Source organism: Lissotriton vulgaris (genome assembly GCF_964263255.1).
Source record: "Lissotriton vulgaris chromosome 5 unlocalized genomic scaffold, aLisVul1.2 SUPER_5_unloc_1, whole genome shotgun sequence".
Classification (NCBI taxonomy): domain Eukaryota; kingdom Metazoa; phylum Chordata; class Amphibia; order Caudata; family Salamandridae; genus Lissotriton; species Lissotriton vulgaris.
The window spans coordinates 1,664,816-1,689,495 of record NW_028240613.1 but is presented as its reverse complement, the minus strand read 5'-3'; the positions used below and the strand labels follow the sequence as shown (position 1 = coordinate 1,689,495).

At 41.2% G+C, this 24,680-nt stretch overlaps 1 protein-coding gene across 1 annotated transcript in view; it reads left to right on the top strand.

Moving 5' to 3' along the window:
- The window catches only part of C5H1orf159 (chromosome 5 C1orf159 homolog), a 283,602-nt gene that overhangs the window by 181,557 nt on the left and 77,365 nt on the right, over nt 1-24,680 (top strand). Inside the window, exon 5 of the mRNA XM_086947843.1 lies at nt 16,041-16,106. Coding sequence (XP_086803969.1) covers nt 16,041-16,106 — 66 coding nt within the window. The remainder of the gene's footprint in view (nt 1-16,040; nt 16,107-24,680) is intronic.

Genomic DNA, 24,680 nt, shown 5'->3' with positions numbered 1-24,680 from the left:
ATTAAATATTATTGAAACTTCTACCGATTTATCAGCGTAACTCACTGCGCACATTCAACTATGGTTCATTAAAATGTTCAAAACCATGATCAATCACTGTAAATAACCATTCTTGTTGAACTATATATTCTTGTATATATTTTATTCCTCACCTTGCGCAGTTTTTTCCACTTGTCACTTGCTGCGTCACTTATTGTGTCACGAGCACAGCGTGCACCAAGTTCCTTAGGGTTGCCTTTGCAATTTATGCTTACAGTGCTGATATAACTGTATTGTATGAACTGGAATTTCAAATATATGATGCCATGAGCACTTTTGAACAAATCATGCGTCTCCCTCTTCCCTTTTTGTAATGTTGTGTACATACATGTGTATTTGCCTTCCTCATTAAAACCGGCTGAGACATTGTTGATAGTTTTTGTCAACTTGTTGGGCTATTTAAGTGACGAGTAACAGTCCCTTCCAATTAGCCACTCTTCAGGGCATTTCAACACCAGTGCGTCACAAGCAAATGGCAGACACAGTCAATGAATGGTATGACCTATTCCACTTAAACTTATAAGGTAAGCTATAATCATGTGCCTCACCCAGCACCTAATGCTGCCACAATTGCACCCAGATCTAGATGAACCAGACACTCTCATAGGAATTGTACAAAACACAGACCTAACCTCGTACAAATCCCACTATCTACCACACACCCTTAAAGTAGAGAACTCCCATTCAAACTCATGCTCATTAATTCGCTCTCTGCAGTACTCCTTGCACCAGACTTTGCAGACAAACTCCCCTGTCAGAAGCCGGACACCCCTTCACCACAGAAACATAGTAAGTCTCCATATCCACACTCCTAGATGTACTTCTTCCCACAGAATACAGCATTCATCATGTGGATCACTTACATAAGAAGGGATGAGGTATTTTTGTCTTTCAGAAGTCCTCCAGGTCCTGCGGCTGCACCGTATGCAAGTAACAGTGAAATCCATGGGGCTGCTGATATGCTGTTTCCGGCTCACTGTATCTCAGAACACCACGTTCCAACTCATCTAAACTCCTCCAGAACTAAACAAGTGCTTCACTGATGTATATGCAGATCTCTGTCACTTTGTCGATTCGACATGCCAACACCACCCCGTGGGGTCTTGAACCTCCCAGACAATAAAAGCTGAAAGCTCTCTTCAACCTAATTGATGCATTCATCATGGTACAGCATGTCAAACTGCCAACACGTTTCAAAGTTCACATCCTCAATCTTGGCTTCTCAATATTGCCAAAAATCCATTGGAAACCAGCAATACCCCTGCACCAGAGCAACCACTTTGTGATCCTTATCATCTTGCTCAGCGTCCTTACAACAAATGCATGGTCAATACAAAAGAGAAGGCCAAACCATCAGATCCTTTAGAGACTTATATGTAGCCAACCTAATGCTTAAACTCCTCTCAAATCAACTCCTTGTCTGACGCCAACACCCTCCTAAAAAAAATGTCAACACTTTTTTTGAAAACTATATGGACATCCATGCTCCATTTAAAACATAAAAGTGCAAACCAAAGCCTTCATGACTGTGGTACTCTAAAGACCTACTGACAACTAATCCATCTGCAGACAGGAAAGACAATAAAAGGAAAACCAAACTCAAGATGATCTCAAGACACTGAAGTCCTTCTGTGCAATAAGGCCCTGAAGAAGTCGCTTTGTACTTCATGGTAGCAACAAAACATGTGTTGGCTAGGCTAAGACTCAGTACCGAGGAATGCACAACAAGGACAATAATTCCTGGAACCACACAGAGCAGTGGATGAACAATGTTTTTCTTTCCTACACTCATTACTGTACTAACTTAAATCGTGAGCAAGGGGACCTTGGAGTTCTTTGTCTGTGGTTTACCACAATCCAAAGATAGGGGTGGTTCTCCCTATCCTTTTGCACCACAATTATGCCTAAGTTCACCCTATAATATTTGCATACCTCTTTAGAGCGCCATCACCCCACTAGAACAACCACGGGGCATGCAGTGCTTTTTGCGATAAGCTACATTATTTGCTTCATATGATTAATTCAAGTTTGAGATACCCTTCAGTGAGTGTATGTCTGGTGGCTGAGAAAAAACTGCAATTGTTTAACCCAGAGATGTTCATGAATGGCTTTCAAAAAAGTTTTCCACCTTTGGTAATGCATCCTCTGTCATGGCAACTGAAAATGGTCTTGGAGGCTTTGATGAGATCTCCTGTCAGGCCCATTCATGAGGTGTCTATCCACTTCCACTTATGAAAGACAGCTTGTCTATTATCCACCACCTCTGTAATGCAAGTTGCATATTTTAACACTTTTAGCACCAAATTGGCATTTTGCAAGTTCTACAAACATAAGGTTTCCTAAAAACCAACCATATTTTATTGTCTAAGACCAACTTTGTTCCACCTGTATGAAAATATCCATTTAGTCAGTGCTTTGAGTGAGTTGAAAAAGGTGTGATGGAGTGTCTCTAAAAGGGGCAAAACCTAACCAGCATAGAAAGGAATCATTTTCGAAAGGCATGACCAGTATTAATAAGAAAGTGGCTTAAAATGTGCACTAAACTCCTGCGCTTCACATAGCAAGTCACCTAACCAGTATTTGGGTGCCTCTCTGGGGTTTCGGTTATTGCATCCAAACATGACACATCAACTAACACCCACCTACAACTAGTCAAACCTATTGTTTTGCCAATGCTTGCTCACAGTATCATAAGATAGTAACCACCACAATGATTTTTGTAAATGAATAATTAGAATTAGAAAGGTTTCGGTTTGTAATTGACTGTTTTGCTAAACACTACAAGGGTCTGCAGAAAGGGTAATGGTCTTCAGAGGGTTTCGACCACTATTGTTGTTCTTTTCACAGCATTTATTTTTGCATTCTCACCCTGTTAGCCACTTGACACGATTTTTTTCGCCACCTTTTCTTTTGAAATATTCAATTTGCATATCTTGCATGTTATCTCCTTTCATTTCATCATTGATTATTTCAATCTGTCCTTCTGTTGTAGTTCCAGGTCCTTTAGGACTGATTCTTATAGGGCAGTCAGAATTGTGCAAGCATATATTCCTTGATAAGGGGTGCCATTTATAGTCTAGCCTCATATTACCACACAGTCTTAAAAATCCCTCAACAGTCTCCTAAAAAGCAACTCCATTGATATTTAATGTGGGAGTACCTTTGATGTTTCCCGGCAACTAGAAAACAGTGGCTTGGCTGCGAAGCATGTGGCGCTGAGACTTAAGTGTGCTAGAAGTCAGAGAGCACCAGGTAAAAAATGAGTAGTAAATCTTTTCAGGGTTAAACTTTAAAACAAATTATGGGACAGCTGCGAAATACAGCTCCAGACGTCTGTCCTTACAAGCAAATACTTCATACCCTACAGGCATGTTCCTGACTTTGTGCTATGCTCCATTACCCCTTTCGGTCCTTGACCATGTTCAGGTCCCGAATAACTTATAACAGTCTATTTGGTTGTTAGACGAGATACTCTGGAGGTATTCTATGGGCATGTTACGTCCCTAGAGCAGCACTGGCTGAGTTTAGTATAATCCCCCGAGTTACTGTTTGCACATACTCCGTTTCTAAAGCCTCCTGTGAGACATTTCACTGTACATGAAAGATATGCTGCTACAGTGCATTTTAGTATACAAAACAGGGCTCCCTGTGCCACTGGAACCAAGCTATACCTTGCGGAAGAGACCTAATTTGATCAAAACCAGTCCTAGGTTGCTTGTTGCAGTTCAGGCTGGACTGTTACATAAGGAGCCAAAAAATACTGGGTCTAAACTGAGGTGGCATGGTGGACAAAAATCTATGGATTGAGATGCGACCCAGAGTGATTACCCGTGACTGAGATTAATTCAAGCATTCCATCCATCACCTTGTTGTTTTTACAGTTCATTTTAGATCTCAACTGACAGTGCAGCTGTATGCCAAAACATTTTTTACTTCTGAACTAATAAATACACGTACAGTTGGGTTCAAGAGCGGAATATGCTCTTTCCATATGCTATTACCTGTTACTTCTATTGCAGTATGCTTCTATTGCCTTGCAAGATGGAATCTTTTACATCTTATTGATAAAAAAATCTTACTTTGTCAGATTGATTTGCTTATCTCATAAATAGTCATTTATGTTTTTCACTGCAGCAGGCTTATTTTTTAATGCTTTTGTCAGGACTAGAGTCTGAGCCTGATAGTAACATTCCTCTGGATAAATTAAGCCTGAACCCAAGAGGGTTCCCCAAAGTCTTGCTTAGGTTCAACAGGACTCTGTCTAAAGATAAGCCCGTCACACTTTTGAACAAAACTATAAATGGTTGCTCTACATTTTTTTTTAAATGTAGTCTTGTTCTTGGAAAAATATATGAAATTAATTACCAGTTTTAATAATAAAATACATAACAGCACTTTCCAAACTTGCTGTGCGATAACCACTAAAAGTGGGATGCCTCATGGGTGTCATACATTTTCTCATAAAGCAGACATTTTGATACAATGACGAGACTTGAACCACTGCGACGACGATATGTGACGGAGATACTGATTTTTTTTTTCTCTCAGGTTTTCATTACTAACATTGAATCAGGCATGCCAAAGTTTATTTATTAAATTCGGAGAGCCTTTCTAGACTGTACACATGGAAAATGGAATATGGTGTCACTAGGGGGGGTCGTAACTTCGGGTTTCTCTATTTGGAATAATAACTAGATCAATGCTGCCTGTAAGGGTACGTATATTTTACTATGATTTGTATTTCGTACTCTCTAAGTTGATAGTCCATGGATCACCAGAGCAGTGATGAAAAAGCGTTATAAGCATTTTTGTTACCTTATATATATTAAAAAGATATTATGTATAACTCAATGACCCTATCAAAAAAAATATTAACATAAGTGTTTTTGAAGATATACGAGTAAAAGTAATTATTGTTTTAAAGTAACTAAGGCCAAAAGGCAACTTGAAGCTAAATCAATTTTTATACAATGGAATAGCGCTAACAGTTTCATATTTCATATAAACCTGCCGTGGTTATGTTTTCCTTGTGGTTAGAGAAGCTCTGTGCTTTTTAATCAAGAAGAACCCTTGCGTCTCTGCTTAAGGTGTTAATTGGCTGAGGAGAGCCTGTAGAGTTTTCTGTGAAGCAGCGGGCTGAGGAATGTCCACATTTTACAGCCCCTTTAAACCAGCCCTATATAGTTAAAGAGGAAGTTAAAAGTTGGACCCTAGCTTACAGACTAGAGGTCCCTCAACATTACTGGAAAGAAATGGAAGCAACAAAGCAAAGCTGCTTCGAATGAAAAGAAGTTCAGCAGCTGCTCTGACGGGGTATAGGACATTGGCAACTTTATATCTCCCTTCAAAGCCTTGGATGGGTTCATCGCTAAGCCAACCCCATATCCCACACAAAGTCAAACGCCTCCTTTAGATGATTTTCTCCTTCGCATGAAGACATCCGTCACTGCTCGCTCAACCATAAACACTACTTCTTAGCCAGTTGCTTTTGGCACGCCAAGGGCATGCGTGTGTGTACATGGCACCGAGGCCCTAGACAGCCTTCAGCAGTTCCGCTCAGAGCATCAGCTGCATTTATTCGCGGGTCAGTTTTAAAAATGAAGGCCTACAATGGGGTTATTGCTTCCCCGCTTGTATGTGAGAATGCTTTATCTCCTGGTACAAGATGGCAAATGACCAAACTCTGAAAATAATAACTGTTCCGATATACTCGGTGTGCACCGCACCCTCAATGTAATGTAACAATAACAGTATAGAGAAAAGCAAGAGGGTGTGAAGCTTCCCTTAAATTCATATTCCTCCTCCCTCCCACCACCACTACCACCATGTCACAAAAGGAATATCACAGTTATCACAGAGAGAGAGAGAGGAAGTGAGAAAGTTAGTGAGTGGAAGAGGGTGTGTGATAGTGTATTTGTGAGAGATTGGGGAGAGAGCGAGAAAGCGAGAGAGAGAGAGAGAGAGAGTGTGTGTGTTTGTGAGGGAGTAAAAGAGAGGATAAGTGGGAGAGTGTGTGAGAGAGAGGGAGTGAGCAAGACAGTGAAAGAGAGGGCAAGTGGGAGAGAGAGAGTTCGTGGGAGAGTGTGTGTGTGAGAGAGTGACCTAGAAAATATAAACATCTCTACTATAGAGTACTGGATGTGATGTGATGTGATATTTTACTGTAAGAAATAACCCGATACCTCTTACCCACACAAAGGTCTGCTGCAATTCCCACAATTGGCAACACTGTTACATGGAACCGGAAATAGGTGGTCTGGAACTTTTCCTCCCCTAAAAGACACCCAGAGCAAAACAAAACCCACAAAGGAGCTCCCTGCCACCCCTCTCTGACACCTGCATACCCGATACACTTCTATAGGAAATCCCCCTGAAACTGAATGCAACAATCTGCCCCGCTAGCGCCAAGAGGCCAATGAATTAGTGAACGCGGCGCTACCGAAATGCTTAGCAGATGTGTGCGTCCTAACCTGTCCAAGCCCTTTCAGAAGCCCGTGGCCCTTTGGCTGCTCCCGTGCCCGGGGTGCGATGATCTGGGTGAAACGATGCCCGTGGTTCTTGGCACTGCAGAAGTCTTTGCGAGTCCATGGAAAGAGACGTCTCCCCGAGCACTCATTAACCGGTCAGCACAGCCCTGCCCCGTCATCCTCGTAAAAGCCGAGATTGCCTTGCTGCGCGTGCGGCCCTGCTGTTTCAGCAGCGCGCCTGCTTGTTGTGTGATAAACCCCAGGATCTGCTGCAGCACTGGAAGGTGTGCTCACATTATCTGTAAAACAGATATGAAAAAGTATTTATCTTTTCAGCACGGTACTTAAACCAGCCCAATAAACTCTGGAAAAGAACATACACTCTGGCTTTAAGGCGCACTGCCAGGCATTACCGCAATATGTATATAAAACACTAAACTGCAAAGAGTGCGGCACGCGATAATGACCTTACCAAACCCTCAGGCAATCGATGAGAAGACTACAAACATGAAAGGAGAGGAAAAGAGCAGGAGAGAAGGAAAACAAGCGTAGCCGTGGTTTGAAAGCGACCGCTAATTTATAACATGATACTATAAAATGCTGAAAAACTTGCAGTCAATTCTAGGTTTCCTGAATTTTGGAAGAACTTGCATTCTAAACTATGCAGAAAGGGTTAAAACTCTCTGGGAATTAATCAAACCTGATTTTAAAACCATAAATTGGACACAGAAATGTTGCGTTTACTACAAACAGACATGTTAGCAACTAAACATTTACAAACACGCGTAAACGTACGCTACGTAGTGATCCGAATCATTCCAGGTCAATGCAGATTCACCTACTTAACTTTTAACGAAAGTGAAAAAGTACCAATTGCATACAAATCACATTTGTACACACAATCAGAAATGAAGTTCACTTCTTCAGAAAAAAATCTGACAGCAGTTCAAACCGCTGTAGCAAAAGAAAGAGCTCTAGCACAGGGGAAACGCATAATGGTCATTACTCCTGTACCTGCCTTAGAGGCAGTGACAAAAGCGAGCATTCCAAAGGCTAAAGCTTTAAATCCGAGATGGATACAATGGGTTAATTCTCTTGCTGCAACTGATGTTGAATACGTTTTTTATCCTCATTTGAAAACACAATCATTCCTGCAATACGAGCAAGAATGTCCTCTGCCTACTGAAATTCTGCCTCTAGAAGAGTATGAATGCATAATTTATACTGACGGATCAGCACAACCCGCTCTGGAGGGTAAACATGCTTACAGTGCTGCATGCGCGATTGTTCAAGGTCTTATTCGCGATGGCAAATTCAGACCTATGGTCACAAAAATGCAATCTCTAGGAGATTGTACAGCTCAGCGAGCTGAACTACAAGCATTCACTATGGCACTTGAAAATACGGATCGCGAATTCCCCTCACTCATAGTGTGCGATTCTTTCTATTGTGTACAATCTTACAATGAATATTTACAGAATTGGCTTCAAAATGGTTTCAAAGATGCAAAAGTTGGCAGAATCAAGCACAAAATGCTTTGGGAACAAATAGTTCAATTGCAAAACGGACTGCAAAACACTCACGTGATACACACGCTGAGTCATCAACGTGATGGCGTTCACGTTGAAGGGAATTCATTGGCTGATGAAGCCGCGAAGGGGGCTGTGCAGTCGGCTTACATAGTTGCAATCACTCGTTCAAAAATAGCAGCAAAATAATACTGGCTGTCTATGCTACAAGCAAAGGCAGCAGTGCAGCGTTACCTAAAAAGTTTCCACTCAAATACTCCTATATAATTGATGCGAATAGCCTTCCTTTTGCTCTAATTCCTGGAGTGGGAGATAGAGTAATTTCAAACAGGGAACGAAGAACAGTTTTGATTTACGAAGCACATATCTGGGAGGGGGTCTGATACATCAGGGGATCTCTAAAACAATATTAACTGTAAAAGAGATGTGCTGGTGTCCAGGAATGAATGCACACATTCACATGTTTGTCATTGACTGCATAGACTGCAATAGAGATCGCAGCAAAGAACGCCGCCAGATACCCGGCTATAGCATAGCCCAGTACAGACACCATTGTTAGGCAGCATTAGACTATCTACATGCAGGTGTCCTTATGGACGAATGCAGTCCCACAAACACTAAATATAGGTTCCTTTGGATGTGTCCTCAGCGCTCGGCTGACGCTCGAACTGTTATAAAAGATTTGTGTGTCTTTATCGGCACTCACGCAATAGGAACACTACATTCTGACCAGGGCCCTGTGTTTAGCTCTCAAGTTTACAAAGAAGCCATGGCTAGTTTGGGCGTTGCATTGCGGTATGCTTCTCCATTCCATCCTGAGGGAAATTCTGTTGTGGAAAGAAAAAACCGGGACATAAAGCAGTCTATAACAGCTAGGGTATTCGGTTCGGGTGACAGGCGGGTCAAACATCTAATTGGGGTTCAACGTGCTCTTAACAACTTGCAAAGAAGTTCTCCAGGGGGTATCACTCCATATGAGGTCCTATTTGGGACAAGAATGTTGATTCCGGACCTTGATTGTCACTTATCAGTGGTGGAAAATAAGACATTTGATATCAAAGATTGTTTGGCTGTTTTAGAGGACCTAAATGAATTAAGAACTAAACAAAGCAACGTGTTCCTGAAGCTAACCACCACTGGGGGAAAACCAACCGTCCCAGCAAGGCCTGTCTGGATCCCAGAGCTTGGTGATCTAGTCCGAGAAAACATCGCGGACAAAAAGGAATTTGGGCCTTCTTACAGACAACCAGTACCTGTCCTAGCAATCCACGGAACAAGAACAGTGATACTGCCGCCCCTTGCTGGTAAAAAGGAGAACCGATTTCTGTCTTTCGACCTGATCAAACCACACTATGTGGCTGATACTAAGCAGTAGGCCAAGTGGATCTGAAAATGTAGCAGACGCTCTCCTCTAGCTACAATCCAAGAGGTTCAAACTGAGAGACTCATCACCATTGAAGAATCTGCAGTGAGAAAAGGACTATATAATAAAGCTATGGAACTCGTTCCTATTGAGACCCAAATAACAATTTGTCCTGAAACATCTGTCTACAAACGTAACAAGTGATCAAGTGGTTCCAGCGATTTCAACAAACCTGGATGCAATTCCAACCATTGACAGAACTGCCTCTGGCAATTTCCTTAACTTTATTACATTTTCTCAGGATTCCAGCGAACCTGAAACGACGCCAGCAAAAAGAACATTAAAAGAACAACCAACTGACTTTTTTCATCACCTGGCAAAAACTCATCTAGTTTCACCATGGAATGAACTTTGGATTGTGTTGGGAATATTTTTTTTTCTTCTTTGGTTAGCTCTGTTAATAACTCTGGGTATTCTGAGAAATGGAAGATATGTAAAAATGGACACAGCAAGTAAACAAGTGAACTTACTCATCAAGCCTCACATCATCCCATCGTGAACAAAGATACTTGTCAGCAGTGAACATTACAGCTGTTCCTGTACCTGGTGGTATAGCTTGGGACAAAACAGAATGACATTTGTGGGCCATCTGAGCTGTTGAAGATTCCACACTTATTCAAGATTTCATTATGTGACTTTATTACCTCTAGTACCTTTTCTGATGATTGGGACTACGAAACTGTTAATATGATGTTTGATCTAGAGATGTCTGTAGTATTCACAAATCAGGAATATTTCGTGGGTTCATCTGACTATGAATAAATGTATTGTTCTAACTATTATGGTCATCATTTCTTGCATAAATCTGCAATGCCTAGAAATGTGTGTGTGTGTGTATATATATATATATATATATATATATATACATACACAAATGGGAACATTGTCCTACACCTCCAAAGGGTAGCTCAAAAACTTTTGCGAATAAGTTTCTATATTTTTCAGGGTTCAATGTATCCAATGCAGAAACATTTTACTTTAGAAATGTAAACAGAACAGGAATGAAAAGTATGTTAACCAATACAAAACAGATTTATTCTGCAGCCTTTTATGCCCAACTGTCTAGACAGGGTTTCGACTTTTGGAAAGACAACATTGAGACAAAACTGTCGTGTTCAAAAGATTGGCAAGTGCAGGGGATAGAAGCTTTGTTTAGAGCCTGTATAATCCCAGAGAAAATTATGTTTTTGAATGACCATATCCAACAAACGTCTTGCCTTGGTTTAGCCAGGATCCAAGGACATGAACACACCGACCATACCAATACCTGCGAGTAATCGCTCTACAGGGTGGGAGGTCGATGTACATCAATGTTTGCATCACAACAGATCAGATTGGAACAAATGGTTGCTCTGACCAATAGATACAAACAATTGTCAGGATCGATTTCTAAACAAATTCCAGGTTTCATAGTCAATAGGCCAGACCCAAGATATGTTCAAAGACAGCATCTTGGAGTAATAACAAAATACAGCGTAGAGAAGCTATGCCTTGATTGGCTATAGAAAGCTACACTGCAGGATGTAAAACAACACTTATCTTTACTTAAAGATGGTGCAGACCATAGGGAATTCTTGCGAGGGCCAAGAAAACCGCGTCTAAAACGTTCAGAACGAATATGAGAAATTGATCGTATTAATTTAGAGAAATCTCTCTCTGTAGTAGACAATGGGTTAACAACTCTGTCGTCCAGGATATATTAATTGGACAGCATTGTGTCTTCTGCCATGGACATCATGGAACAGGACTTGGTTATGTTGCAACATGGTCAGTCTCAGCTACGTTCTTAACTCCAAAACTTGCGTTCAGGCTATGTTCCTTGGCGGTTAATCAATACTACGCCACTGTTTTCAGAATTCAATCTCACTGATAAACAGATCAAACTGGCACAAAGTGGAGCAGACTATACGGTGCTGTGCATTGAAAAACTGGAAAGATTACCATTCACTGTGGCAGAAAAAGCAGCTACTGAATGGACAATACACGAAACAATCACTCTGCCAGTTACAATTTTCCATTTTCAGTTTTGCCTAAAACACATACCAGCAGGCAAATATGAAAGGTTGGGTACAGAATACATCAAGACATCCTGGGATTTACCATACACACACACAGATGTTGGAGTGGGGGACGTGAAGTGTTTCTTAGCAGTTCAAACTGTGAAAATGCACTAAGCGGTTCTCTTCTTTGTCAGTGTATAAACTTACACAGGGCCTGCGATGGTTCCTCTAACAACTTATCCTGCCACCTGCAAGGTTCACCACCTGCAGTGGTTGATCCAATTTTTGGACAACTTTCAAATGGAAGTTACCTCATGTTGAACGATCACAGCTGCTGTGGCATGTTGCCAGTTATACCATATCTAGTAACTGTGTCAGCCAGGGTCACTTGCTGTATGCAAGTATTGTTTCCAAAAACCAAGATAGCCAGGGAGTCGCTACTATGGCCTTCATTGAACATCTCTTCTATATGAATTGATACCTAAGCAGAATGAAAGCCATTCTTTTGCAAAAAACGGTGCCACTGAACTCGGCCAAAGAAACCTGTGATCTAAAATTGCAAGGACTTCTGCCGAGATACATGCTCTTGTGGCTACAAACTGCCCCATACATTTCTCAGAAATGTTAAGTCGCATCTTAAACATGTCTGATACGAGCGGTATTGTACATGCATTTAAGACCATATTTTCTGGGCTGTTAGCACCTTTTAAGCAGTCCTAGGAAGATTTCCAAACTTCGTGCACTCTGTTTGGCGGACTGCCCCTCCTTTTTGGACTCGTTGCAGGGATACTATTTTTGCTCCTACTGCTGCGATATGGCAAGCCAATTCACCAGCGACACACAGTCCTCCATGGAGACAACTCTACTGGCGATGAAGTGTCGTGAGCGCATCGTCCACATTTTGGGACTACCTCCTCTACGAGAATTAAATACCACATGGTTTCTGTCATTCAGACCAATTTTGCAAGATTGCATCTTACCTGTTCTACGCTGCCTACTATGCAGAGAAGAATGTGTGCTAGACATCTGTCTAACACTCCCATCAGTCATGCCAACGGATGTTGATACTTTGGTGGACCCTGTAACAGCCCATGCTCTGTGTTGTCCCCACCGGCTACCAATTCCTATGACTGCATTCATTGAGATCTCACAGACGCAAAATGCAACTGCCTAGGTGCGAGAGGAAACAACAGGCGTGCAGGTAACATCTGATATGAACATTGCTGATGCGACCAATTCTGAAGGCGATGCTTCTCATCTATGTGTGGTTATTCTTCTAATCGAGGTAATCCAACTTTCACCTACAATGATAGACAACTTTTTGTCTGCAGACATAGAAGATTTCATGTTTTCTCCAAGCCCTAATGCTGACTTTTGAGTTTTGCACACAGTGTACTGAGAGACTCTGAATTTGACCTTCATTTTTCAAAATAAGGTGCTAACTTTGGAACTTTTTCCTATGATTAGTTGTTTTTTCAAAATTTGTATTTTTCATTTTTGGCACAAGTAATCTGCTTATAGTAAAACTATTCACAGAGAACAAGAATTCTTTGACTACTTCCAGAGACAATATTTGACCTTGTCCACACAACAAATAGTTTTATGTAATCTGAAATGAAAAGGTTTTGGCTTTTTTTCTTCTGTATTTACAAGACTATATATATATATATATATATATATATATATATATATATATATATATATATATATATATATATATATATATATCGTGAACTCCGTATCACTCCAGCACACGCTGCTTCTTCAGCCGGCAAAACAGGACACCGGACACGGACCTCGAGGTGTTTCGAACTTTTATTAAGCAGAAAGTGTCAGACGTTTCGGCTCAACGGAGCCTTGTTCACATGACATATATATATATATATATATATATATATATATATATATATATATAATATATTCATGATTCATTCAATTTGCATTTCGAATGTAAGCATATGCTTAGAATGAAACATTGCTTTAATGTGTACAGCACCGATGCATTGTTATGCTTACAACCAGTTCTAGTGCATTTTCAATGTATTTTGGACATGTTTTTAGCACTTCGTGTAGATATATTTTAGATATGTTTAACATGTTTAGAAACATCGTACATACGAAAGTGGAGTGGGTGTTGTTTATCGGTTTAGATTCCGTATGAATTTCCAGATTCATGCCGCTATACAGGTACATTTCACATTGCCCTTACATAGGCATAGAAATCGAGTCCTTATTTAGGCATTGTCCATGCTAACCAAATATAGGCATGGCTACTTACATCCGTTCATCTACGTCACAACGAGTTCCTGGAAAACCAGACTCTTAAACCTTTAGGACTTCCCTTTGCTTGAATATTGATTTATCCAAGAACTCATTTATTATGCATGAACATCTATTCCTTAGAGGTTCATTCATGACGTTCTTATGCCCGCCTTCTATGTCAATACTGGCATTCCTAAACACCGTCAAGGTATAAATATACCTTCATTGCTATGGCAAAGCAGGTTGCGGTTCGGCTACCTACTTGCACGACTCGGCCCGCCTCAGCAAGTCCCGAAGAAAATCTACTCCCCAACCGACGCATTGACCAGACGCTGTCATCCTCCTCGCCGAGAATCCAGCTCCAGTGCTTCGGACTCCCCTTGCGGGGTGATAGAGATCAAGTCCCTGGAAAGAGATACCAACCTCTCTCATTCTAAGGTATGGTGCTGATTAGAACCTAGAGAAACCTTTGGCAATTCTTGACACAACTAAACTAGACTGAATTATAGCTGAAACAGCACCTACTTCTTCCCTCCTACTAGACTTAGGTTAGGTACACTGGGGTAGGATTATTTTAGAAGCACCAGTTGAGTATTTTAGCCTGTGTTATTAATGTATGTATTTTTATATATGTCATAGCTACAGACCATGCTATTACAGTATTATGTTACATTACTGTTAAGGCTGTACGCATTATACTTCGCATTCTGTCTTACGATTGTAGCAGTTCATATGTCTTGTATGAGAAAGATGACTGTTCAATAAACCCTCTTTTTTGAAACGCCCGTCTCTCTATTTCTGTGACACTCTGTAGAAACGAAGCATGCACGATTGACTGAGTGAAACGGTTATCTATTGTTTCCCCGACTCTGAAGATAATATTCCAACTCTAAGGGAAACAAAGTTGTCATGTTTATGCAGTTGTAAGAAACAAATCCCTTCTTGTTCATTCGAGAAAGTTTCGAGTGACCTCTGAGTTAGCTGGCACACACCAGTAATTGAGTTTAATGTACTGGATAGAGACATACTGACCTCAGACTTATGTCAAATCTATAGTGTATATTATTTCAGTGCGCAGAGCCTATCAGGGATATAGGAACTACACTACAGTGGGAGTGAACATTTACAGAAAAGGTGGGACATGTACCCGCCCTCGGCCAATTGCATGCTTTCATTTTTGAAAACCACACGCAAAGGCCAATGGAATGTGTTGGAGGAGTCCGACCCACACGGAGAAGTCTCTGAGAAGTCTGAAGTAATTTCAAGAGGCCCTCTCCTAGAGCAGCGCATGCACGCTGTGCTAGGCTCGACCTACAAATTGTACCAATATGTGACTATCATTTTGTTGGCAAGAATGTGTGAGGACCTGTGCCTGCATAGGTCATTACACATACAAGATTACAAAATTAAGCAGCTAAACAAGACAAAAAAGAAGAGTAAAAACTATATTTACATTTTTGGGGGTACTGGCTGCAATTTTCTGGCTTGCACTCCTCCCACTCACAGTATAAATTGTAAAGAGAAAGGTGTGGGGGGAAATGTGGGAACGTTGGGGGCTGTAGCAGTGGTAACTTGAAAGGATGAGGGTAAAAGCAACATGCAAGGGGTGGTAACATGTGGAGCAGGGGAGCAGTATAGGAACTAAAGGGCAACATGGAACATGGGGGAGCCAGGGAGTTTGGCAGGGAGCAGCACATGAGAGAGAGAGAGAGAGAGAGAGAGAGAGAGAGCTTCATAGCACTCAGTGGTGGGGAAAGTAAACGAGGGGGAGACCTGGAATACACAGTTACTCCCATGGAGTGCTTAAGCAAAAAGATTTTTATTTTCTATTTTTATAAAAGCAAACAGTAGAAGGGTAGAAGACAGGCCATCTGATGGATGGTAGAGAGACTATGCTCCAGGGGAGGACAAACACAAGATGGAAAAGCTGGGACAAGGACATCAGTCAAGTAAGAAACCAGTAATGAGGGAAAGTAAAAGCAACCAATGGTAAGCAATGGGTGGGCCATGTAACTTCTTGGCAAACCCACAGTAAATCTTTTGCAACCAGAAAGCTTACGCTGCCTGGTAGATACAGGATAAAAACTTATAGCTGTCCTAATCAGTTCAGTCTTCTGAGTCGAGGCTTCTCATTCAGTTTGAATAGGATGACTCAAGCCTGCTCAATCCACAGGAGCAAGTTGACAGGCAGTGCTTTATTTGGTAATTATTGTGAAGATTGCCGTAAATCACAGTGTAATAGTGTATTAAATGGTGGAAAGTTGTAATGCAGTATTTAGTAGCTCTTGAACGTATTTTATTTCATATTTTTGTTCTGCAGCCAGTGGACGAGTGTTCGAGTTGCATATGAACACCAGCACCACTGCCCCTGACTTGCACAGTATAGGTAAGCTTCTCAGTTGTTATTGCATTACAGAAACTGCTGTCCTATCACGTTCAAAGGCAGAGTCATGCGAGAAAGATTTAGGATATTATGGGGATACGATTTGCACTTTATAATTTACTATGTTGGGTTTAAACGTGTTTTTTCATTTATTTCCCAAAAAATTTTGACTTGTTTTCCTTTGCATGTCTTTCTTGTTTTAGGTAGGTAGTTGTCGAAACCCTTATTCTTTATTGTACCTGTAAGGATGTTTAGAGGTGATTAGTAAGGGCAGAGGAGAAGTGGTATAGAGGCAGTGTAGGAATTTATTTATTTATATTGACTGCTTATGGTTTATTTTTTCCCAATGTTTCAAATCTTTGTTTGGCTGCAATTGAAAAATTATTTAAATTTGTGAGCGAATGCTGTGTTTTGATGTAATGTCAAACCATGCTTGCACTATTCTTCAGCGGTTACCAAAATTGTTGTGTGAAGATTCCAAAAATCAGTTTCTGCAGTGTGGCACACACTGTGGCAGTATGAAGGGAAAACACATAGGTCCCAACTGAAGCTTATTTTATTTCCTACATCCACATTACATATGTTTGAGTTGTCTAAAAACAGACATTAGTCTCTCAACTCTTTTATGGGTAGTGGAAACGTGGAGTACGTTTTAGATAGTCTAGTCTCCTAACTTGGTCAGTGTTGCTTTCTCTTTTGTAAGTTATTGAGATACCTGCCACTTGAACATGGTCCCAGTTCCTTAAGGGCGAGAGTAAGACCAACTTGTTGTAAGTATTTGTTTCACCATCAAGAGCTTTCCAGGTACAAAAAAACCTTTGGCAGAGGTAGGCTAAAAAGGAAAAATGAGACCGAGTGGCTTATTTATTCATCTTAGTTTTATTTAATTCTCAGGCTACTTGTGTGGAGTGGAAGAAAGCATTACTGATTAACACAAAATATAACAATGATCCTAATGGAGGTAGGTTGGTAAGAAGGCTACGCAAGTTAAATGCTTTCTGTTGACCTCTGTTCAAATCCTGGTAAAGCCAACTCAGTCTTTTGTCCATCCAAGGTCGATTCAGGAGCATTACATTGGATAATAGTGACACTATTTTCATTACACCGAAAGCGCGGAAGTTGTGGGATGGAACACTATTCAGAAATATGTTATGATGTTGTACTCTATGCAGATTGGATTAGGAGAGTGTTCAGTCTTTTTTGTGTTTTGGGGGGCTGGTTCCTAAAGTCATCTTAAAAGTTGGGTACAATGATGAAGATGGAGTGATAGCAATGAGCTTCAATTGGTCAGAGAGACAAACTGAGAATGAGAACGCTGATATAGCGCCTCTAATAATGGAGATATGTATTGAAATGTAAGAGACAGCTCAAAATAAAGAGTGTAAGAATCGATATAGAGTCTTAAATTGAGAAACACAGAGAAAGGGAAGCAAGACCATATAATCAGATTAGGGACTGGGTGAGTAGGAGAGGGGCAAACTTAGTTTATATATTTAACCAGACAGTTCTGGGTATTTCTGCTTAAACAACAGAAACGGAGGGCATGCATACCTGCTTGGCTTGTGTCCAGGGACATTGGAAGCATAAACTTTCATCTAGTAACAGTGGTTGCACATCTTGGGTTTACACTCCTAGATGGTCACACACTGTTTGCCTCTCAGACCAGGTCAGAACGGCAGTCTCCCCTTCATGGAGCCAAGCACCAAACAAAGATCACACAAAGGTGTATTGCTCAAATATATGAATTTATCCTGAAAAAGACAAAAGGCATTAGGCAATAACAGTAAACAATACGGAAAACAATAACAGTAAACAATAACAGTTGGTTTAAATTAACACTTGGGCCAGAAGCACAATTACAGAAGTGGGTCTGAAATCTGTCTCAAAAGTACAATCATCTGAACAGGGTTTTAGGTATTCCTTTGGGTATCTATTGAATTTTCTTTATTGTATATGGTTATTATGGTTATTAAAACCTTTACAAATGAGCTAAAAGAAGAGCATCCTTGAAACAAATCTTTAAAATTTTAAAACCAGTTATGAATAAATACATTGAATTCAAGTGATTGTCAAAGTGCCTTTGAGTGCAAGCAGCATTGTTGTTACAGTTGACCGATTTCAGGAGGGTAGAAAGTTGTTACAAATAGTTCTCCAAGTGGGCTGATTGCAGTATAATTTAACTACTATGATGAGATTAATGGTGATGCGTTTCTATATAACCATTATTTTTAAAGATGCCGGGCTTGGGTTATTCGCATGTTATTTGGGGGACTTGACTTCATAAGTGGCCTTTTAGGTTCCTGAACGTTCTTTAGGCGAGATGAATGAATTTCGTCAAACGGAAATTTAGGTCTGTGTTTTCTGGATTTAATGCCACTTTTATGCTCTGCTCGCTGGTCCGGACTCCCAATTTATTCCACTTGGGCCTTCGTTTCAGTTTGCTCAAGTCCATCATCACTGGGCAGATGCATAATACATGCTCCTAGGATTCATCTGACGTGCCACAGCCCCTGCATTTGATTTCCTCTGATATGCGCCGGCAGTGAGCTAAATGTTTCAAAAAGTGCCACTCTTCCAGTCTGAGCGCCATATATCATAGTTTTAGGTGCAAAGAATATTTGCAAGCAAGATGGAACGAGGGAGAAGCCGGCTGATATGAGTTGATTACAGCCCATGCATGCTTGCGTTTAGCTAGAATAGCTCTGTTTTCCGAACATGAACAGAGTTGAATTTGTTTCTTTATACTTAGTTTAAAAACATTTTCACTTGGATTTAAGTCCCACAGTGCCATCGCCGACAATCTTAAAATACAGTCATTAAAAAAATGGCAGTGTGATCCGTCTGGTCCACTGGAACTGATTTCTGTCCATAACCGGGACTCCAGAGAGCCAACTCTAGCCTGTCTCAGCTTGTGGAATAGGTTAAGGAAGGAGTCCGCACTAAACATTTGATGATTGGGAAGGCCAAGCTTTAATCAGATCTGGGCTGCAGACAAGGGTTTTGGGAGCCTCAGCACTGTTTTGTAGATCTTCCTTACATGTTGATTCAGCGCAATGCTGAGCTTACCCATGAGAATTTCGGATCTGTAGGATAAAGTAAGGTATCATAAAGTACTTCTGTCGATCCTTTTTTGGTAAACAAGTGCAGGCCTTGTCTGTGGAGTCATAAATAAGGCTCCTGATGACAAATTCAAGTGAGCCTCAACATTACATGGACACAATGGGGGACAGTGGGTAATGTGTCCAGATGTCTGGCATGAGGGGCCTGTGATTACTGTGTGTGCTGGGTCCTGATTGGGGTGTGTTCCTAACTTCATATAGTATCTGACTTTCTGGTGTTTTGGGAATGTGCACACCCATCTAGCCATGTGTGCTTTATTGGGGCCAATTTCTCGGAACCATAGTGGCATCACTGCGCTCACCTGGGGTTTGACCTTAGTTTCCTGTTCGTGCATTTGTCTGCCCGCTACGTGCCACCCCAGCTGTCACCTGTCAATCAGTAACCTCTGGCCTAGGTAACAGAGCCTGTCTGACCACTTATTTCTGAGTCGGGTTGAGGTAGAGTTCATGATAGGTGAATTTGATAATAGTGATGCGATTTCGTTCTTTTGTGCGAATGTATCATTATAAACATAGCTATAGATTCTATCAATATTAACATTCCTCCCTCTAGTTGAATTTTCGATTAAATTATCCAACCCATACCTCATGACAATCACATTTTTTGGGACTTGTTGTTCTTCAGTTTTGACTGTTACTATTTTCCTCGCTACCTGCATTCTACCCAATTTGAGGACTGCGTTTTTACAGCAGGCAACCCCCAATTGCCAGAAACCACACAATAACAATAGAAATATGCAAATGGGCAACAATGACATTCAGAGACCGGTCTGCCACCGGGGGAGCTATGAGAACCACTCCTGATCGGGGGCACATCCCTCCTCACACATGTCACTTTATAAATGGTGCAATGCTTGAGTGGCAAGAGTCGGAGTCTTGTTGTTCATTTCATTGCATGGGATAAGTCGGCAGCATGATGCACCGATCTTGGCACACACCCCTCCCTCCATTGCAGTCATTAAGTCCAACACATATCAATGTTCCATCACCATGAGGCAGATGGCTCTCAGTTCTTCCTTGATCGCATTAAGAAAGAGCTCAGTGCTCTTCATCATTTTGAGCATCTCCCTCCTGGGCTATTTGTTACCAGTGGGTGTTTCGATTTAGTAAGCACTGTGTAGAGGGGTATGGATCGTCTTGCATTAACTTGTGTCAGAAAACAGTCTGAATCCTTCCGGAATGTTGTTGTCCTGTCCCAATTAAAATAATCAACAGTTCTTTTTTCTCGAGCCTGATGCAACAAAGTTGTCGTCTTCTTTAGCGGATGTTGATGCAACTTTGACTGATGTTCTCTGGGAATGACCAGGATTGGGCTGTGCATAGAAACAAGGGAGGAGTAGTCACGGCATCTGGGGATGAACTGAGTGTTGGCAAACATGCCACATTGCTAGCACTTATCCATCAGTGTGTAGGTGCCTCGTTGCATGTCCGTAATCTGCAGTATTGTGCCATAGTTTTCATTTTTTGTTACCAGTGAAATGGTTCCTTTACTGCTGAAACACAAGGAATACAATGTATATTTCTGTATAATTAAGGGTTGCCCTACCCTTCTTACCACATATATCTATGCACCTCAGTATCCCATGGTTCCTGACATGGGGTAATTATGCTATTGTTCAATCCTCTCTAAGACTAATTTCCCTTCATATCATCGAGGAGGATGGCCCTACACTGGAACTCCATGCCTGGGATCTATTTGTTATTAAAGAAGACAGCCCCAGGTATGCTAAGGGCCACCCTGGGCCCACAGATGGGAGCTGGAGCGGACTTGTTTGTGCATTGGTGTGGTGGTCTTGCCTACCTCCAAGAATTTCTTCTCTGGAAAGTCTTGCAGCCAAACAGTATCCTCTCCTATGGTGCCCCTCTTGTACATCCTATCTAGCTCAAGTTGAATGTCGCTAGGCTCGGTGAAAAGGTGCAATGCTGTGGGATTGCTCTTGCATCTGGTCAGTTTCACTACTACTCTGTTGGGTCGTTATTTTGGCCATAATCCTACATGGGTATACATGGAGAAGGCATTTTGCTTTTTCGGGGGCTACCTCCTGGGACAAGTAAAGCCTGCGTGCACCCCCCCTTGCATGTGTTGTAAGCTAACAGACGTAACTTGGCCTGGCTGAAGTCTTGTAGCCTACGGCGGTGATGTGCTTATACCATGTGTTGTGTAAGAGGGCACTGTGTAGTGTCTGTGGAATGCTAGTGTTGGGTTCTGTGGAATTACAAGTGATATAGGAGAGATCCATACACAAGTGTAGGGACTGCTATGGGGTGGACTCCATTTGACTAGGCAGTTCTTTGGTGATGAATGGCTGCAGCAACACCCATAGCAAACAGAGGGTATACAAATATGCAGCAATACATAGCTTATTGAATATTGCAGGTCTTGGGGTGAATCAAGTGGAGATATCTGTAGTTCTCTGGTGATTGGAAGTTTCTTGGTTTTGACGGTTCAAGATAAAAAGTTCACAGTGCAATTCATGGAGGGATTTGCTGTTGATGGTTTCAGTCATACGTTGGAGAGGTAGACCCACACATTTTTTCCATCCCCCTTGAGGACGGTTGGTGTTGTGAAGACTACTTGGTAGGGCCCTTCAAACTTTGCTTGCTTCCACTTACTTACAAAATTGCAAATGTAAACAACTTGTCCAAGTTGAGGTGCTTGGTATGGTAGCTTGGCAATGTTGCACTTAGAGACCTACTTATATAGGAATCTGGCGGTTTCGGTTAATTCAAAGAGGTATAGCTTGAGAGCTAGCCTCAGCGCTTAGTTTGGTGTGGGTTTTTGTGATGGGCTTCCCCATCAATCTACCAGTTGCAATCTGGTGTTGTGTGAGCTGGTGATCGCTCCTGGGCGTGTTTCTCAGGCTAGGGCACAGTGGAGTCATTTCTCATTAAGGCTGGAGCAAACTTTGCTTTTTTAATTTTCAACAGGCTGTTAAGTCTCAACGACTCTGTTGCTTTGGGGGTAATACATGGAGGCCAGTTTGTGTTATTCCCAAAAGGGTACAGATGTGATTGAACATGGAGTTGATGAAGTGATTTCCATTCTCTGACCGAATGACGTCTGGTACCCCCACACCCTCCACCATCTAGTTATTTATTGCTTCCCGGACGAGGAATGTCACAGCTGCTTTGGCATCACAGTGCACGCAAGGACTGGCTTCAATCCACCTAGAGTAGGGGCAGGCTCCTACAATCCGTTATTGGTAGTTAGCACATCGATTGAATCGGTCATGTTGATAAAGTCGATTTGTAATTCCCTAAAAGGCCCCATTCGTCTTGTGATAGCTGATGACACAACCTTACGTGTAGGTTTGGGTGGGTATTATTGGCAGACTTTGCATCTGTTTAAATATATTATGACTGTTTTGGCAAGGTTGGGGCTAAAAGAGTTGTTTTGAAGTTCTGCTATCATGTTGTCTTTTGCTATATGTGCTAAGTGTAATTGGTGCAACGCTCTGTGTAGCATATATGTGGAGGTGGGTATAGAAAAAACGATATTACCTGTTTTCATTTTAGATTTGTTGTGCTGTCCTTGATATTCTGTGCCTTCGATATTCAGGTGCACACCGTGTGATTCTGTGTGAAGGAATACGTGCCTTTTTGCAAGTTGCATAATAAAGCATACTCAATCAACTTTTCACTATCCAACTTTAGATTCTATCACTTAGATGGTATTTAAAGTAGACAGGTGTTAAGTTGTAAAATAGGCTGACTCCCAACTTTGTGTTGACGCACAACAGTTCAAGCTTTGTGCAATGCAAAGCTTATCAAGTTTTTTTTTTGTTTTTTTTTAAATAAGCTGGCCTCAGTTCAGAGCCCTCCCTTCCACTCCTGTGTTAGATGTCCTACCTCCACACTCTAAATAGTTTTGCTAGAGGATGTCCTATCATGGATATTCTACATCAGAAAATCATCAAACCTGGAAGGCCCAAAAGGATAATCCTTATCTCACTTAAAGCTAGGAAATTTAATCTTATTCGTAAAGTGTGGAAATCCAAATTCTGTGGTGAAGTTTTAATTTAAATTGCTATTAATTCAACGAACTTTAGAGAGCTTGGAGCATATCCATCCAGAATGTTTTGGGAAAATAGTCGCAAACAGTGTGTGTGAAACATTTTAGGTCTGTAACTATTGTGAATGCTAAAAAGAATTTAAATGTTATTTTATAGAAGATGTTGGGAAGATCCCACAATGAATGTCACTATAAGGTTCTGACAAAAGACTGATAGTTGAATTATATTTGATCAAAAGCCCAAGTCAAAACTGCATGGAAATGAAACCGTCTCTGACATTGGCATACACTACCCATAGTTATAGGCAGGTTGTGCGAAAGGTGTTGTACAAAAAAAACTTTTGTTAAAGTCCACCAGAAAGATAGGTAGGCATGGTAAAGGGATAGGTGATTGTGTCAGCCCATTTTAGGCCTGTGGCCTGGCTTAGGATACTAGTTTAATCTCCAATTAGAGGAGCCATAAATTAGCAGAGAGTAGCATCATTATGAACATTCTCTACTCTTTCACATGCAGTGGACTTCTTGCACAGAAGTCTCAAGTATGTTGGTGACATTGCATGGAAAATGTCAGGTGGTGAATGTAGAAATCATGGAAGCCTGCCATTTCTACTAGATATTTAACATATTGCCTTGCGAAAGTGTTGTTTGGCATCAGTACGGGCGCAGATAAATCTCAAACTTCATGTCATGAAAGAGCTAAGAGACCGACATTTTTTAATTTACACTAAAAGCCAAATCACCGTCTTAAGAGAAACTGAACTTCTGAGCATGCGGGTTGTCCTTTCCAGCGTCTACAGCAGCAAATGCAGACATGGCTGATATGCATTAAAAGAGAATGTGGCATCACTTCTCACCATGAGCATATGATAACAAATAACAAGGGTGTGCCATTGTTAATTCAGAAAAATAAATATGGATCAATTAATAATGGTTCAACCTTTTAATGACCAACAGGCACACTGATTTTTGGGATCTTACACTAATATCAATTCTAGAAAATAAAATGGAGAGGTATGGTTTCAAATCACATTGGACCAAGTGAATTGGTCAAAACATGAACATTTATAAATTCCACTTAAAATCTCGAATTGCCATTTCTCTATGTGTACTTTGCTCTAATTTTGCTCCTTTAGGCTCTCTTACTTTCTTTATTTTGCCCCAATCTCTGTCCCCACTGCCTCTCTCAACCTTTTCCCCACTATCCCATTCTGTTAGCTGCTGCATCTATCTTCCCATTCCGGTCTCTCATTCCCTCTCTCTTGCTTTTGTATTTAATCTCCTTTCTTTCTCTGTATTCTCTCCTTTTCTAGGACCTCGTCTCCCTATCTTTTTTTCTTATACTTCTCAATATTTGTTATTCTCTCTCTAGACCTCTTTTTTTCTGGCCTATGTAAGTCAACTGACACTCTCTTGGCTGTGCATGGCCATTAGCAGCACTTACCACCT